This window comes from Phocoena phocoena, chromosome 4 (genome assembly GCF_963924675.1).
Source record: "Phocoena phocoena chromosome 4, mPhoPho1.1, whole genome shotgun sequence".
In the NCBI taxonomy this organism is placed as follows: domain Eukaryota; kingdom Metazoa; phylum Chordata; class Mammalia; order Artiodactyla; family Phocoenidae; genus Phocoena; species Phocoena phocoena.
The window spans coordinates 20,922,601-20,941,487 of record NC_089222.1 but is presented as its reverse complement, the minus strand read 5'-3'; the positions used below and the strand labels follow the sequence as shown (position 1 = coordinate 20,941,487).

Here is an 18,887-nt window from a genome sequence, read left to right as displayed (position 1 = left end):
CTTGATGCCCGCTTCCCCCATTTCTTTGGTTTCTGATTTTGGCTAAAGCCTAATTTTAAAACCTGAGCACTCCTAGTGATGGCGCCCCCTTTCACTACTGCCTGGTTTAGCTGTCCCTCCATGGGACACAGGAGGTTTTCAGTAACTAGCTTTACCCCTGTGAACAGTAACATGCCAGCTACTCTCTCACCAGTTTGCTCTTTGGTTTATCTGTAAATTCACTGAGCCCAGGCATACTCTTTCCTCTCTGACTGAGGAAAAGGCTGTGTTCTTCTACACCACGAGGCAAATGGCCGAGATTTCCTTCTCATCTGCTGGTTTTCTCCAGGGCGCTTCGTGCTTATGACTTGAAGAAGCTCTTTAAATGAGTAGTTAGCTCCCAGAAGACTGTCCTTTACAGATGCACTACTCTTTCCCCCAGCCTGTAGCATGAGGCCCTCCGTGCTGGCACCGGCGACAGGATGAGTCAGGCTGCAGAAGGCGGGGACACCGGGTGGCCTGTGACAGCGGGTGGGTGGCTGCACTTCCCATGACCTTGTGTCACCTCTAGATGGAAACATGCCTGCCCACTGTGCTCAGCGCATCCGCACAGGCCTCTGTGACAAACACCCAGTGGAGCCCTCCCTGACAGAATCCGTCAGGAGAGTTGAATCTACTGTTCCAGGTCCCCAGGCACATAGTCCACCATGGGGCTGTGCTCTTCCCTTTGTGAGTGGCCTTGAGGCGGGAACTCGGTTGGCCTGTGTTCACCTCAGAGCTGGCAATAGGGCCCGATGCCTGCTCTTCCACACCACAGGTGCTGTGTGGCTCTGAATGAGCTGCCTGGGGTACACCCAGCTGACAGCTATCTAGTCTCCCCGGAAGCTGGGAGGCCAAACTCCCATCACTGGAGAGATGAGAGGTGATAAATGGAGTGACCAAGGGCTCTGAAAGCAGGGGACAGAGAAGAGCAGGTGGGGGAACTGGCCGGTGTGTGCTGGTGTCTGTGATGACCTTTCAGCCTTCCCAGGAAGCGTCTGGGAGTGGCAGGGCTGGGACAGGGAAAGCAGGAGGGACGCTAGGTGATAGGGCTGGGGTGGCAGGTGTGATGACATGCTCCTTCCTTCTATTGCACGGCAGGGCGCTTCTTTTCTCAGAGTCCAGAAGGTTCCTGGCGGAAGGAATGGGGCTAGGGCAGAGGGGGAGGAAGAGAAGTGCTGTGTGGCTCTGAATGAACTGCTGGGGGTACACCCAGCTGGCAGCCATCTGGAGGAAGGCTGAAATATCTGCTCACTGTCTGAGGACGGAACTCCTTGGCAGAGACCCTGGGCCTGCAGGATGGGTGCCATTTTAGGCGTTAAGGCTTCTCCTGGGTGTGAGCGCCTGACCGGGTGAAGGGCAGGCCTAGCCCCACGAAGTGAAGGACACGGCTTGACTAGCTCAGGCCCTCCACTCAGCCAGGGCTGCAGGGAGAGAGGGAGGAAGGTGGCTTGGTGGGTCCCAACGTGGCCTTGGCGGGGGCTCCCTCCACTTTCCCTGAGGCCAGCTCATGGAACAAAACTTCCCTCATGCTGGGAACTGACACATACCTCCCTGCCCAGCAACCAGGGAAGGTCAGTGCAAAGGAGTAGGACTGGGAAAGCACCAGCCCCTATGCCAGGTGGCAAGGTGTCCGGAACCTCCCCGTCGGCTCTCCAGCAGTATCTGGGGTCAGTCCCTCCTTCCCAGGCCTCGCTTCCAAGTTTCCCCTGTGGCGGGGGAATCGCCTCACCATCTTCCCCCCACACTCTAGGGCAGGCGCCCTTGGTTCTCCCTCCGGTTCTAGTGAGGCCAAGAGACAGGAGGTGCGTCCCTACACCTCAGAGATGGGGAAGAGGAGGCGGCGCCCAGTAAATGCAGGGCGTCTGTGCAGACAGTCCTTTGACAAGCTCTGGGCCCGAGTCCCGTGGGTGGTGGCAGGGGAGGAGGGGCATAGGACGGAGTGGGGAGTCCTGGTGGCTGGAAGTGGCCGCCTGTAAAGACCGGGAAGAGGGGGCCGCAGACTGCTGCAGAGGCCCCTGGAAGTTGCAGGTGCCCTAGGGCGCTGGCCCCCCCTCTGAAATGCAAAGTCACTTCCCAGCCTCTCATTCACCAACAGTATCAGGTTCCGAAAGCCAGTACACATCATCTTCTAATGTTTCCTAATGTTCTAGGTATTTGGAAAACAGACTCCTTTTTAGAAGTTGCCATGCTTTTTTCTTGGCTTTTATTAGCATGTGTTAAAATCATATTATCCAAACACTACCAGAAGAACATGTATTGTTCTGCATAAAGTGCTTAAGGAAAAAAATGCAACTTATTAAATTGGACATTCTTTTCTAGTTCATAAATTTTGGGTTACAATCAGGGCACAAAAGGAGAAACAGAATGCAGTATTAGAGAGAGCGAGAAGCTTAGTTAAGAACTTGGGTGGAAACACAAGACCACGTCCCATTCCTCCCACTTCCTTGCTGACTGAACACTGCACCTGCATAAAGCAGCAAACAGCTTTGTTTTAATAAATACATTTTCCTTCATTCAACTCAGAAAAGTTAATCATAGTAAAGCACTTTTTCTTTGACCATCTGTTTAAAGCCACAGGCAAGATTTATCCACAGAGTTTAAGTGTGAAAGTGTCATTTCATTGGGCTTTCCACTTTCCAATGCTATCTGGGTTCAAGATTGTCTCAGCAATTCATATTGGTTTATTTATATTTACCTGGGACTTAAAATACCAACTCTATAGTGTTTAGTGTTACAAATGCCAACCAAGGATATTTCCCCAGTACTAGAAATGCCAATGAGTGGGCCTGAGTAAGGCTCCCCCCAATACGCTCCATTTTCTTTAAACTGGCTTCTGCACATTAGTGCTCTGATGGTTGCACAAAACCCAAGTTCCTGTTGTGACAGATTTTTAAATCGGTAATGTTCTGAAAAAATAACAACTTGGAAATCTCTGTGTTTGAATCTTGGGTGGTCGTGTTGAGAACAGAAAAAAACGGCATTAAATACACTTTAAAAACATTCATTTGCAATCAAACATATTTAACTCTTCCAGGGAAGGAGCAGGTTGGTGATGGGGTGCCCCGTCAGGAGCGGCTGGTGGGCTGGGGAACCCATCGGGTGCACGCACTCAGGGCAAGCTTCTGGGCCGCAGACCTCGCTTCCTGGCCGCGATGCCTTTGAACTTCGCAGGGCAAAGGGAAAAGCGAGGCTGGTTGCACCTTCAAACAGTCAAGAGCAACCTCCTTGAGTTCACCTTGAAGCGGACCCAGAAGTTGGAGCGTGTGCCAAGCTGAGGGCTGCCGAAGGGCTAAGCAGTAGTGGCTGGAAAAGGCGGTCATCTGCGGTCCTCCTGGGGAGACCCCCTTCCCTTCTCTCAAACGTCAGTGCTTTGGGCTTCATGCAGGAAAAAATCTTAGCCGCGTCGCTTACTAAAATTCCCATCTCATTTTACCAAAGCACACTGAATAGCAGTCCTGAGTGACAAGTATATAGAACTTGCTGAGTATAGCCAAGAGAAAAACAGCTTTCTAAACTATCCTGTTCTTTGCTTCTTCCTACAGATGCGTCTGTAGGACGTTCTTTAGTTTCACAGTGATATATGCTGTTTCAGGAAGCACAAGGTGATCGGACTTTGTTTCCATGAAGTGATGACCTACTTTAGTTGGAGCTTAAGGTTCCATGACTGGTTCTAAATCCTGCCATATATTGCTATACCAGTGACAGGATTTAGGGCAGTTGGGAGGCTCTCGGTGCCCAGTTCCTGCCAAGCATAGCCCACCAGTCATGGCTGGGCTTTCACTATCAGTAGTTATACTTCCCTCTGATGTTTCAAAAAACCTATGGTGTATTTGTCGCCTCACTCCACTCCACCCTGTCCATCTGACTTGGAAGCCTGAGAGCTTACTGAATTAGGCTGAAAAGAGGCTCTGTACCTGCTGATATTGACGGCAGTATAAGATGCTAGCTTACTATTTTGCACAGCACCATATATCGTGCCTGTTATTCAGGCCAACTATAGCCAACCTTTTCGTTTTGTTTTTTTCTTTTTTTGTTTTTTATAAAGAAAATCTATGTAAGTTGAGGTTCAGAAATGCATATATTTTTTACTTACAAATATTCATCTGACCAAAATCCAACATAACCTTTATGGAACACTTAACAATCGTTTTGTTTTTAAAATAACATTTCATTCAAACTGTATATAATTCAGTAAAGATTTTTATACAGCAAGCAATGCTTAAACCCTGGAAAATCTGTAGAAAAGAGATTTTCACACAAAATAAGAAAAGAAAACTTTGAGGTATCCCTCACACACACACGTCCGTTCATCCTGACCCACGTGCACGCACGCGCACACACACGCACACACACGCACACAGCCATTCTCACTCACAAAGTGGCTGCAGCATAGGCAAAAAATTGTAGGTCCAAAGGAAAATAATTGATTGTTCTAATAAAGAGTCCAGGTAGCTCAGAAAGAAACAAAACAAAACACAATAGTCCTCTGAGGAAATTACTACCTCAAAAAAATGTTCTCAAGGTGAATTTGAGATCTAAGCCTACCAAATTGCTTTTGCAAAACAGCTCCCTGCAGTCCAAGGTGACTTGTGCAAATAGAAGGAATCAAATGAGGCTAGTTCCTGTACTTCCTTTAACAAGGATGTGGGATGCTCGCAGGCGCCCAGGGCGTTCCCGTCACGCCAGGTACTGCTGCAGTGCCATCTTTGCCCTGCAATCACAAAGCTCCTGTTAGCCGTCATCTCAGAAGTGTAATTAAGGTAAAAAGCCCATGGTTCAAAGATGGTAGCTGGGAAAGTCTAAAAAGGTAGGTCCCCCAAGGGAATCGGGTACCTACTTACGGTAGGTAAGTGGGACACCTACCGTAGAGGGCAGAGATCTGTGGTCAGCACACACGTTAAACCCATGCTGGCTACATCCTCTTCCTGTGGTCCTGCTCTTGTCCTTATAGCTGCTGCAACCCAGTGACATTCTATAATTTTCCTTTGTCAATGGCATATAGTTGTGATGGATCTGGGATTCTTGACTTTCTCCTATTGCCATGCACGTTTTATCTAGTGCTGCAGGACACTGGGGAGGACACTCAGGGTTCTGGGAAGCTAAGAGGAACACTGACCCGGGAAGAGGTGGGTAGGGGCTGATTAGAAGGTGCGTGGGAGGGGCAAAGAGCTCCTGGGATGAGGCTGTCTGGTGGTTCAAATGCCTCAGAACTGAGGAAGGGAGGTTACAATTTTATCCCATTCTTCTCATTATGCCTGATAACACTGACTGATGTGGGATGTGGGTTGTTACACTGATTAGGGAAAAAGTTAGCTAGCTGGAGAGGAAAAGGTGCAATGTGGGCAATGCCTTAACCTATCCTGATCCTTATTAAAGTGCCTTCCTTTGAGCTGGGACTCAGAAGGCCTCCTTTACCCTCCCATCATGATTTGGTAAAGGCTGCAATTGTGGAAATTTGGAAGTCAGGTTTTGGCAATGATCTCCCCTTCTAAGTTATGGAAAGAAAACGTTAAATTTTTCTGTTACTATTAGCTGATGAAAGTATACCAAAGCAGATTGGGCAGCGATAAGCTGGACTCAAGTGCAGTTTCTTTGCTGCAGTAATGGATACAATCCACAGTTTTAAAAGAGGTGTGCTAAGGGATATTCTTGCAATTATTTAAGACTCTGTAAAGATGATAGTTGCAAATAGTCCAGTTCATCAGAACAGGGAGCTCCATACAGACCACTCCAAGTTATGAGCAAGTTGGGTTCTACAAGGTCGTTGTGTTAGGAAATAAGTTTATGAATAATGCCACAGGCTACCTCTTATTGACCATAACTTCACAAACCTGAGGCCCTCTGAGGCTGGGGTGGAGAGGCCTAGTTAGCAATAGCTCCTCATCTGTAAGTGTCTGAAGTCAAAGGATCACAAAGCCTTAAAGACAAAGAACCTGAAAGATGTTGTCTTTAGGTAACAGACTTTACTATGATGGGAAAGCCCACATGAGGGTCTTGATCGAAATTCTGTATTACTCTTTAAAATCGTCAATTCAGACTCCTTCTGGATCTTTCTAAGGGTTTGGCTACATCTGATTATATCGGACCTCAGAGACTGTGCCCTCATTATCTTTCTGCTATCTATTAATATCTAAGGAGTCTTTCAGATGCATGGTTTTGTAGGCAAGGTCACCTTTCCTTAAATGGATTGAGGAAGAGTAGCTCAGACCTTGACCCTTTTAATGGGGTTTAAGAACTGCTGACAACGTATGTGCCACAGAAATTGGGGAAACAGTACCAGATTGGTCTAAGCAATGCAGGCCAGGGCTTAAAACTATCCCACTTCATGCTGGTGAGGCCTCTTTCCAGGTCATCCCAGAGATGATTTTAAGCAGAACTATTTTAATTTCTGAACAAACACAAGAAAAGAAACCCAGGGAATAGTCTGGCTCTCGGCCAGAAGAGACGGGCTGACAGAGCCTGTCATTTAAGCCAGCAGCTGTTACTACTGCTGTGGAGGTAGACGTGAAGGTTCCTGTCCTCAAAGTACAGCTCAAATCCCACCTTCAGCATGTGGCCGGCCCTGACTTGCCTTTGATGGAACACTCATCTGAGCAGCAGGGTGGGGGCTGCAGTTATTCGGGGATTTGTCCTTAACACACTGGATGGCAAGCTTCAGGGAGGAAGGGGCCCAGCTCTTTGTGCTCCATCTGGCCCAGCCATTCACTTGAGGAACAATTAAACAAATGCCTCTTCCCTTCTGTGGAGCAGATAAGCAAGCTGATAGCCGTAACACCATGTGTTGTGTCCTACGGGAGCACAGAGGGGTCCCTAGCAAGGCCTGGGGGCCAGGGTGCAGAAGGATTCAGCAAGATTTTTCCACGGAGGTGACAACCTGATTTGAGTTTTGAAGGACGGATGGCCATTGTCCAGGCGTTCTCCGCCCTTGCTTTCAGGACACCTGTGCGCCCGGGTCTCTGCCTGCCTCACCGGTTGTTCTTCCTGCTCCTTTGCTGGACCTTCTTCATCTTCCCCTAAAGGTGGCGGTGGGGTGTCCCAGAGTATGGTCCTTAGCCCTCCTGTCTTCTCTCCTCTCGTTTATTCTCCCTAAGTGACTTCAGCCAGCTCCAGGGCTTTATATACCATCCCAATTCATATCTTCAACCCCACTCTCCCGAGTCCCTTGGATATCTAATAGCATCCAAAAGTCAGCACACCAAACAAGAACCCTTGATTCTCCCTACCCCCACCCACTTCTCTTCTATTCTTCACCATCTTGGCAAATCCTCTATTCAGTTGCTCATGCTAAAACTACAGGCATTTCCCTTTCCTCTCCTTCTTTAACATCCTACATCAAATCCATGAGCAAACCTGTTGGCTCTACCTTTAGATTAAATCCTGAATCCAATCACTTCTCAATATTCCCAGCACTACCACCCTCATCTCTTATCTAACACAACTGTAACGGCCTTTAGCTGGTCTCCCTGCTTCCATTCCTGCCCTACTACAGACCAGCCTCTACACAGACACCAGAGCCATCTTTTAAAAATTTGAACCAGATACTGTCTCTTCTGCTCAAAACTCTCTAATGACTGACTTCCTATTAAAATCCGGATAAAATCCAAAGTCCTTGCCACAGTCTACAAGGCTCTTCAGTTGCTCCCACTGCCTCCCTGTGTCCAATTCTTACCACTCTCCCCCTCGCTCATTTTTCCCCAGCCCCACTGGTCTTCCTGCTGTTTCTTGAACATTCAAGCATTCCTGCCTCAGGGCCTTGAACCCACTGTCCCCTGTCTGGAATACTATTCTAAGCATCTGCCTGGAAGACTCTCTCATTTCACCCAGGTCTTTGATCAAATGTCACATCCTCGGAAAGGCTGGGACTAATCTACACCACAAGCAGCTTTCTTACTCTCCATTCCCTCACCCTTGCTTATACCTTCGTAGTACCTCTCATTATCTGCTATCATATTACATATTCATTTGCTTATTATCTGTCTTCTGTACTAGAATGTAAGTTACATGAGGGCAAGGATGTCATCAATTTTATTCACCCTTATATCGCCGATGCCTGAAACGGTGCCTGGTAAGGTTGGTATTAAAATATATATATATATTTGTTGAATGAATGGGGATTCAGAGGCGAGGGGACTGGGATGGCAAATCAGATGGAACAGAAGGTGTAAATGCCTGAAAGGTGTGATACTGTAAGAGGGCAGGTGTGGCTGGAGCACAGGGTGGGCACGGGGGAGGGGGCAGCACAAGGAAGGCAGAGCCAGACCGTGGAGCACTCTGAGTCCTGCTTGCGAGTGTGGAGAATGAAAGTGAGCTGGAAAACGAAGGCTGTGTTATAAGAAGGGTCCACAGCCAGGAAAAACAATCTTGGCTATCCTGAGCTTAGAGGGGTCTCTGACTATGACTCTCGCCTCCCCCAGAAAAGGTGAGCTGAGGACAGGGACTCCTTAGTGGTCACTGCTGCATCCCCAGCAGCCAGGCCAGGCTGGCACAAGGCAGGCGCTCAGTGAGGTTTTGAGCTAATGAATGTTTTTTATAATTGGCCTTCATTTCTGCTCTCCAAAAGGCCACACGCATTTCTATTCGAGGGACTGAAAAGGAATGACCTCTGGATCCTCTCGAGAGTCCCACTAAGGTGGCCTGGGCTCATGTCAATTCAGAGTAAGATGAGAATCTTTAATAATCTGCTAATTATTAGTTTATCTCTTACTCAAATGTCACACAGTTGACTCACAGATTAAAAAGGGAATCCAAGAATCTAAAAGATTTTGAGTTTGGCTATGTGACTTACTAAGCAATTCAAACCCTGTCATAAAAGAATGCAACATACCCCAAAGCAAGGCCCTTTTACTTTGATACTCACTTGTCACAAAGATTTGAATCTGGTGACTGACTCAGTTTGTGCAGAATATCTACGATGCCCATGTCTCGTAATTTATCCTGGCGTTCTTGTGAGCCTGAGAGATGAAAGCTAGCAGGTTACTGGGAACATGGCCCAGGCAATTGCTCTCTCCTTAATGTACAGCCAACAATCTGGAGCCTTACCAGTGTCCTTTGCCCTCTCCCCTTCCACCCCCTCGCCCTCCACTCTCCCCAGTGCAGCCAGATCCCCTCATGCTTGGATTCTCCAACAGTGCTCTAACTGGTCTCCCTGCCCTTGACCCTCCTTCCTGCAGTCCATCTGGGCTCTGCTGCTGGATTAATTTCTCCATGGACCACAGGGTCAAGTCAGCTTCTTCAGCCTGGCATGAGGCCCTGCCACCAGGCCCCATCTTCATCACTTCTTTCTGGACATACTTAGCCAGGCTCTTCCTACCCCAAACCAGTCCTGTTTTCCCCTTCCATTCTCTTCCACCCTCCTCGGACCTCCCAGCACTTCCTGCTGCCTCTTAGCACGTGGCAGTTCCAACTCCGCACTGCTGTGTTCTATCTTCCAACTAGACTAGGACCTCCTTGAGGGCAGCTTGTTTCCCTGATACCCGGCTGTTACTTGGTCTCTCGGCCTGCACACTGAATGCAGTTCTTCCTCCTTCCACTTTCTTCTGGACACAGTGCTAAGGAGGATAATTCTCCTGGATTCTTTCCTCCACCCCTGAAGAGCCCACAGTGACTCACTCATGCATTCACCTCCTTGAGACCCAGTGAACCAGAATCTCTAGGGGTAGAGCCCAGACATCTGCGTTTTACAAAGTTCCTCAGGTGATTCTCATGCAGCCAACCCAGCACTGAGACCCACTGCTCTCCCGCATGTGTTCACTACCTTAGCTGTACATTGGAATCACCTGGGGAATTAAAAAAACCACTTATGTCTGGAGACCACCCCAGAGATTCTGATTTAACTGGCTGGTGCAAAAATCCCTGGGTGATTCTAATGCACAGTCAAGGTGGAGAGCTATAGGGGCCTCCTCACAGACTGGCTGCCCCACCAGGCACAGTGTGTCTCTCCCTTCTCACCAATGCACCCTCTTCTCCATTAAGCTTATCTGCCTGTCGTCCTTCTATGTGCGGCCCCTGCTCACAGTGAAAAGCTGACCCTCCCGCCCACCCTCACCTCTCATCTTCTTCAAGCGCGTCTCACCATCCTCCTCCTCAGCCCTCTCAAGGACAAGGACTGTCACTCACTTCCCTACGGTCTCCTCCACCCTCACGTTCAGTAATCTGGAACAGTGCTGACTCCACGGTGGGGCTCAGTGTTAACTAGACCCATGGATTCTCATTCATACCAAGGTGACACGGTTGGGGGCTTGGGGGCCAGTGAGTGGTGCCTCTACCCAGGATTGCAGGGGCACCTGATGCCTTTCCTGTGCAAGACCTTCCTTCCCATAATTTTCTTCAGAACAAATCTCACCAATCTCTTACCTTCCTCTTCATTCCATATGAGGTTTGATATACAAAACATAGCAGCAAGCTGCAATTTGACATGTGAATGACCCTATTTGATGCAGAAAAGGAAACAAAAATAGAGGTAATCTCATTTGAGGTAATTTTTGGTAACGTACCACAGGCAATTCCAATAGCCTAAAAGTTTGAAGTAGGGACCTCAAACCCAAATGTCTTGAGGGGCCACAAAATTAGTACTAATGGGTGAACAGGTTGGGCTAAAGACAAGAGAATGGTAGGAAATCCAGCACACTGGGGAGTGAAGCCTTGCCAAAAGACATTCACACTCAAATTTTAGAAACCCTCTGGCTGGCCAAACAAAACACCTCTAGGGCCACAGGTGCAGTCTGCAATTTATCACTCAACCCATACACACAGGAACACTGGCATATGCCAAGTCTATGCTTTTGACTATGCTTTCTCTACAGTAGGAAACATTCAGGGCCAATAAACTGAATGGATGTGCACTTAGTATTCATCTCTTTGGCTACTGAGTATCTGATTCAAAGTACTCTTATTTCTACAGGCACATCACAAAAAACTTGACTAAGTCTCTACTATTCTTAAGGAGCCTCCTATTTTCCTGAACCACACTTCTGGTTTATTTCTCTTTAGGTACTGAAAGTACAACCATTTTTGCTTAAGTTATTATTTGTCCATATACAGTGCTTTCTCCTAAATGAAAGAGGACCCAGTGGTAAAACAATCTTTCCAGATGATTTTTTTTTTAACGGAGGTATAGCTGATTTACAATGCGGTGCCAATCTCTGCCGTACAGCAATGTGACTCAGTTATACATGTATATATATTCTTTTTTTTATATTCTTTTCCACTATGGTTTGTCCCAGGAGACTGGATATCGTTCCCTGTGCTATACAGTAGGACCTTGTTGTTTATCCATTCTAAATGTAATAGTTTGCATCTACCAACCCCAAACTCCCAGTCCATCCCTCCCCCTCCCCCTCCCTCTTGGCAACCACAAGTCCAATCTCTGTGTTACAGATGATTTTTTAATTGGTCAATTAAAAACAGAAAGTCCCCACTACACTTAAATAACTTATGCATATCTGTGAAATACCATGGCACGATATATGCCCAACAGTTTCTTGAAGGCTGAGACAGACTCGTCTTGCCATGTAGAACTATATCTGAACTAAGCAGAGACAAAGAAAAGCACATGCCTTCCTTCATTAGAATTCTATGGTTGGTGATTCTTTTTCCCTCCTACCTGCCAAGACTTTTAAAGAGCTGTCCAGTTGGGGCTCCACTAAGACAAAACAGAATAAAATGTGTCATCTGCTCCCAGCATCAGGCCAGCAATGAGTATTGAATAAATGAACTTATTTATAATACAACAGTAAGTATTTACTACATATAAGTTCATCCATCCTTCAATAAACATTTTTTGAGGAAACAAATTGCTGTGATAGGGAAAACTGGAGGGTGGAGGGCTGGGAACCTAATTTTAAGTGAAATGGACAGAAAAGATCTCTTTGAAGGAGGCAACATTTATACAGAGGAAGAATAAAAAATAGGAAGAACAGGAAGGTGCCAGGTGTACAAAGAGCAAGAGGTACCAAGAAGAGGGAAAAGTCTGTGAAAAGGTTTGAGGTAAGAAGAAACTGTAGAGCTTATGCATACTGAGAAGGAAAAGTAGAGTAACATTAGTTCAGAGATGTAGGCATGGCTAAACTGTAGGCCCTTACGGGCCAGAGTAAGGACTGATTTCATTCTGAGTTGACAGGAAGCCCTGAAGGATTTAAGCAGTGGAGGGACAACACCTGATTTACGCTTTTAGAAGGTCACCCAGGCTGAAGCGACTGGAGTGACAGTGCTGAGGTGTCTGGGAGGCTGTTATGGTCAGTCAGGTATGAGAGGCTATGGCTTGAACTAGGGTGAGAGCAGCGGCGACAGAAAGAAGTCAACAGCATCCAGAGCGGCTAGGGGCCGGGCTAACAGGACCTACTGATAAACTGGATTACGAGACGAAGGAGCTGGAGAAATAAAGACTGACTCCTTGGTGTGAGTAATGGGTAGATGGCAGAGCCACTCTACTCAGATGGAAAAGGTCAGGAGGGGAGAAATTTAGGTTTAGGGGAGATACTTAAGAATCGATTTTTAAACACCAACCTCAAGAGGCTTCAGACAGCCACGGAGAGATGCTGAGTAAGCAGGAAGATATACGAGTCCAGAGTTCAGAAGAGAGGCCTAGGCTGGAGAATACCCTCGGTGTGACCCTCGGACCTTGCTCCCCTACCCCCTCCTGCCCACTAAGAAAAGAACCAGCATTTGTAAAGCTGTAGGCACCATCAGGGAAGCTTGCTGTCATGGCTTTTGAAGGCCAGTAACCATTATTGTGGTTGTGTTTTGTACTGCTTGATACCATGACAGTGTAAATAAGATAATGCCTAATCTATTTATCAAAACTGACTACTGAACTGGAGCCCAGAAACCAAACAAAGAATAGGGATGACAGCAAAAGCCGTGGGAGTGGATGAGATTCCCTAAACCAGTGGTTCTCAGCTCTGGCTATACCTAAGAACCACGTGGGGAACTGTAAAAAAAAACACTGATGCCCAGGCTACACCCCAGAACTATTAAATCAGAATCTCAGGAGGAAAGGGGCAAGGCAACAGTCTTTGAAAGATTCCTCCACCATGCAACGAAGGGTATGAACCATCAATCTCAATAGTACATGTGCAAGAGCAAAGATAAAGGTCCAGGGCTAAGCAGGGAGGCATAATGGAATGGAGGCCAAGAGAAAAGAATGTTTTCAGGAGGAGGAAACAGCTGTGCTGAAATTCACTATAAGTGAGGAGAGAAAACCATCCTTTGGACTTGGCATAATAGGATGGTGACCTTAACCAGAACAGTTTCAGTTGAGCAATGGGGTTGGAGGCCAGATGAAGTGGGCTAAAGAGTGAATTTAGTGGTGAGGAAGGAGACAGCACGTGCAGAAGACGCTCTTAAGTCTGGCTCTGAACAGCAGCAGAGAGACAGGTGTACCTCAATGGGTATGGGAAGTCCAGAGAAGCTTTCAGAAGATTACAGAGATATTATGTGGATCTGGTATTGGAAAGATAGGGGAGTTCCCAGTTGAAGCAGTATGGATTTCATTCAACAAATACTTACTAAGCATATACTAAAGGCCAGGCACTGTACAGGGTGATGGATATACAATTGTGCACAGAACTGATACAGTCCTTACCCTCAGGGAGCTTACAGTCGGTAGGTACACAAACAAACAACTATATGTTGCGATAACTGAGCTAAGTGCTCTGAAGGGAGTACTTCACTCAATTATGCCGTAACAAAGAATAACCCACGCAGATGAGAGCCCACAAGGAAGTGTTAGCAGAGCTAAGATCTGAGAGGTGAGAAGGCATCCCATGGGGAGAATAGTATTCCAGGCAGAGGAGCCAGCATGTGTGAAGGTCCTGAGGCAGAAAAGAACATGCACGGCCTCTACCAGGAGTGGAAAGAGGTCAGTGTAGTGAACAAAGGGAAGAGGGGAATGAGAGAAGTTGGGGGATACAGATGAGTCAGGTCATATAGGACTCCACAGGCCATCAAAAGGGGGGATGGGAGCTTCCCTGGTGGCGCAGTGGTTGAGAGTCCACCTGCCGATGCAGGGGACACGGGTTCGTGCCCCGGTCCGGGAAGATCCCACATGCCGTGGAGCGGCTGGGCCCGTGAGCCATGGCCGCTGAGCCTGCGCGTCCGGAGCCTGTGCTCCGCAACGGGAGAGGCCACAACAGTGAGAGGCCCGAGTACCACAAAAAAAAAAAAAAAAGTGGGGGGATGGATTTTATTTAAGGTGTAATAGGGAACTGCTGAAGGATTTTGGCTTCTATTCTCTTAGTAAAACAAAAGGTGAGGTCACCACTAAGAGTGATGAGGGAGATAAGAGGTGAGGTTTAAAGAATGAGGAGAAAGTAAGAACCTGTTCTTCCGGAAAATGGAGGCACCAGCTTGCTGGAGAATCACAGGAGGGTACCAGGCAGTGCTGAGTGCCCATGTGGGTTTTGTAAGTGTGAATTTAACATGAAACCAGTCAGCCCGGTTCTGTGCCTTTCTCTGCAGTTGTTAACTCTGACGAGGAGGCAAAGAGAAGACAGGTTCATCCACAATTAGGGTTTTGCTAGGAGACGCCGACAGAATGAAAAGAGGAGGGATGTTTGATTTCCAGATTTTGGCAATGGGCAGATTCTGGTGATGACAAGATCCCGGGTATGGCCATGGCAGTAGGTGGCTGAGGTGTTTGCAAGTAGGTAGCAGATTGTGACTGAAAGCAGATGATCAAAGAACAAGAGCCAGAGATACCAGAGGCTAGAGGGTTCATTCGTATAGGACTGAAGCTTTGAGAGGGAAGCTTTGGGGGCACTGAGAGAAGGCCAAGAGCCCAAGCTGTCACTGTGTAAGAGGAAGGCACTCAGACGATAGGGTGGGGAATGGCACAAGCTTCAAGAGCCTGGTGTCGTTTTTCCCTTCAGGATGGAAGAGAGTTTCTGGAATCGGTTACGGAGGAGTCTACTCTTTGTTTAATCTCTGCACAATTCGTTTTGAGCTAACAGTGCTACAGTGCTTGCCTTCTCATGTACAGCTAGTGTGGAGCCATGAAGGGGACAAAGGCCTACCATGTAATACTTGATTTTCTGCAGGATGTCATCATTGGTCATAATAAGTTCTTTTGCCGTTGTCCCATCTGCTATGTTGGCTAGGATGCACAGTGTCTGGAAAAGAACAAAGGGCCAGCGATCAGGAAAGCTCTGAAGTCCTCAGACTCAAGCTCTCTCAAGAACTTAGGCAATTCCCCATCTGAAGTACATGGATTCTCACAGGTTCCACTCTGAATGCCCTGATTTCTTATCTCATAACGTCATTGCCAACAAAAGTAACCACACTTAAGGAAAGTCTGCCTTAGCTAAAAGAGAGCCCAAATGTTTCAGTGGCTTCTTTCTGGGCATAAACCATCACTGCTAGGCAAAGGCAGCCATAGTTCATGCTATCACATAAATCATAGGGAAAATGTAATTTATTAATATTTTCTTGAAAATTTCATTTTTAAGAGAAGCTCTTGCTACTAACCCACAAGGTTTCTTCAAAGAGGTAGTCTCTTTGGTAGAAACTTCAAAGGTGTTGTAACTCCCCCCTACCTCCCCTTCCAAATACCACTTGCTTCCAAGCTCATGACCTTCTGGATCCCCGTCCACTAGCCACATGCAATGAGGACCTCTTGACTTTTTTGAACCCTACTGGAGGAACAGAAAGGGAAGCAAAATGTGTGAAGAAGCTTAGTCCAGGCTGGCCTTATGTGAAGGCTAGAGGGAGCCGGTGCCAGCTGGCAGGACAGTCGCATCATGAGGACAATCAGCACGCTGGTACTGGAGGAAAAGACTGTTCTCGTTGGCTGTTACATTCTCACAGCCAGACCAGCAAGAGGCAAGGATTAAGGTAAAAGTGAATGGATGGTGACAGGGACACTGAGCCAGTGACAGCCCTAGCAGTTCAACAAACGTTGGCCGAGCACCTATAATGTGCATGCACTCCGCCCACTCCACTGGGCAACGGGCTGAGAAAGGAATAAGACACTCTCCCTAACTCCAAAGCCAGCACACAATTACCTTTCACTGTGGTGCAACTGAGGTAAAAACACAACTGAGGACAAAGGATTAATCTCCAAAATTTATAAGCAGCTCAGTAACAAAAAAACAAACCCCATCCAAAAATGGGCAAAAGACCTAAATAGACATTTCTCCAAAGAAGATATACAGACTGCCAACAAACACATGAAAGAATGCTCAACATCATTAATCATTAGAGAAATGCAAATCAAAACTACAATGAGATATCATCTCACACCAGTCAGAATGGCCATCATCAAAAAATCTAGAAACAATAAATGCTGGAGAGGGTGTGGAGAAAAGGGAACACTCTTGCACTGCTGGTGGGAATGTGAATTGGTACAGCCATTATGGAGAACAGTATGGAGGTTCCTTAAAAAACTACAAATAGAACTACCATATGACCCAGCAATCCCACTACTGGGCATATACCCTGAGAAAACCATAATTCAAAAAGAGTCATGTACCAAAATGTTCATTGCAGCTCTATTTACAACAGCCCGGAGATGGAAACAACCTAAGTGTCCATCATCGGATGAATGGATAAAGAAGATGTGGCACATATACACAATGGAATATTACTCAGCCATAAAAAAAAACAAAATTGATCTATCTGTAATGAGGTGGATGGACCTAGAGTCTGTCATACAGAGTGAAGTAAGTCAGAAAGAGAAAGACAAATACCGTATGCTAACACATATATATGGAATTTAAGAAAAAAAAATGTCATGAAGAACCTAATGGTAAGACAGGAATAAAGACACAGACCTACTAGAGAACGGACTTGAGGATATGGGGAGGGGGAAGGGTGAGCTGTGACAAAGCGAGAGAGAGGCATGGGCATATATACACTACCAAACGTAAACTAGATAGCTAGTGGGAAGCAGCCACATAGCACAGGGAGATCAGCTCGGTGCTTTGTGACCACCTGGAGGGGTGGGATAGGGAGGGTGGGAGGGAGGGAGACGCAATAGGGAAGAGATATGGGAACATATGTATATGTATAACTGATTCACTTTGTTATAAAGCAGAAACTAACACACCATTGTAAAGCAATTATCCTCTAATAAAGATGTAAAAAAAAAAAAAAAAACAGAACTGAGAAAGTACTAAGTGCATTTGTGTGATAATGCAAGGGTCAGGGAAGGATCCTTGGAGGAAGTGACACTGAGTCCAGGAGCAGAGTAAGGAATTACTCAAAGAAAGTGACGAGAGGTGGAGATGGTGCCTGGATTCAAATAATTTTCTCCAATTTTAACCTTTCTCTTTGCTAGACTTAAGCTAATTAAGCTTGCAGGTTATAGCTAACTGAGGAGAATGTTTTCTTACTATGGCCCAAACCCTCAGATATCTTAAAGGGTGTGTGATCTTATTTTTCCTAGATTACAGCACTGCAGTAACTAGATTGTTAAGGAGTGAGTCCTGAGGTTTGAACCAAAAAAGGCTGCCTCTAGGATACAGGAAACAGAAAATGCAATTTATGATCCAAGGCACTGGGGGACTATTCATTCCAGGGTACTTAAATCATGAAGAGGAGACCTTGATATGCCCCAGAAGTGGGAGAGAGATGATCTGAGGAAGACATCAGATTTCACAGTGATCCGGTACATGGTGAGCCTGTCAGAAGTCTTGACATGCACAACACCCTTGAATTTTTCAGGACTGAGAGGAAAGCAAGGGGGAAAAACAGATTTGGACTCTAACCACGGAAAAGAATTTAAACTCACCTAGGGAAGAACTACCCCTCTCTTACCTACTAAGACAGTGGGTATAAGGGAGGATTTCAGGAAATAGTCCTCAGAATAGCCTAGGCCAGCAAGATAGGCAAGTGATTCCCCTTCTTGGAGTGTTAGAATACACCTATGCATCCTCAGGCTTGTCCAGCATGGCAGAGTGACTTAGAGTTCTGCTTTGAAGCCCACGTACTCCTTCTGTAAATATTCTCAGGAGACAAGAAACCAAATCTTAAAGAGACTGATTTAGTTCATGGGCCAAGCCAATTTAACACATGAGCTAGGGAGCAGAGATAAAAGTAACACACACACACACTCATATGAACAATTGGAATCAATGATATAGAGGTAATGATTGGCAAATTATGGCCTGTGGACAAAATACAACCCAACCCAATGCCTGTTTTGGTAAATAAAGTTTTACTGGAAGACAGCCATGTCTACGTGCTTACACACATTGTCTATACCTGCTTTCAGGTTAGAAGAGCACAGATGAATGGATAAAGAAGATGTGGCACATATATAAAATGGAATACTACTCAGCCATAAAAAAAACTGAAACTGAGTTATTTGTAGTGAGGTGGATGGACCTAGAGTCTGTCATATAGAGTGAAATAAGTCAGAAAGAGAAAAACAAATACTTTATGCTAACACATATATATGGAATCTAAGAAAAAAAAAAAAGGGTCATGAAGAACCTAGGGGTAAGACGGGAATAAAGACACAGACCTACTAGAGAATGGACTTGAGGATATGGGGAGGGGGAAGAGTAAGCTGTGACAAAGTGAGAGAGTGGCATGGACATATACACACTACCAAACGTAAAATAGCTAGCTGGTGGGAAGCAGCCGCATAGCACAGGGAGATCAGCTCGGTGCTTTGTGACCACCTAGAGGGGTGGGATAGGGAGTGTGGGAGGGAGGGAGATGCAAGAGGGGAGAGACATGGGGATATATGTATAACTGATTCACTTTGTTATAAAGCAGAAACTAACACACCATTGTAAAGCAATTATACTCCAATAAAGATGTTAAAAAAAAAAAAAGCACAGTTGAGAAGTTGCTACAGAGACTGTATAGCCTGCAAAACTTAAAATACCTGTCTTGCCCTTTGTAGAAAGTTTGCCAACTCCTGA

At 46.3% G+C, this 18,887-nt stretch overlaps 1 protein-coding gene across 3 annotated transcripts in view; it reads right to left on the bottom strand.

Moving 5' to 3' along the window:
• Positions 1 to 4,054: 4,054 nt before the first annotated feature.
• The window catches only part of ARMC8 (armadillo repeat containing 8), a 104,461-nt gene continuing 89,628 nt past the window's right edge, over positions 4,055 to 18,887 (bottom strand). For 2 of the 3 annotated variants that reach the window (XM_065877039.1, XM_065877038.1), the window contains exons 17-20: positions 15,033 to 15,128; positions 10,375 to 10,447; positions 8,879 to 8,972; positions 4,699 to 4,732 (exon numbers count right to left, since the gene is read on the bottom strand). In XM_065877039.1, coding sequence (XP_065733111.1) covers positions 4,699 to 4,732; positions 8,879 to 8,972; positions 10,375 to 10,447; positions 15,033 to 15,128 — 297 coding nt within the window. Of the gene's footprint in view, positions 4,733 to 8,878; positions 8,973 to 10,374; positions 10,448 to 15,032; positions 15,129 to 18,887 lie in introns of all 3 variants that reach the window. The other variant, XM_065877037.1, reaches the window with a different exon arrangement.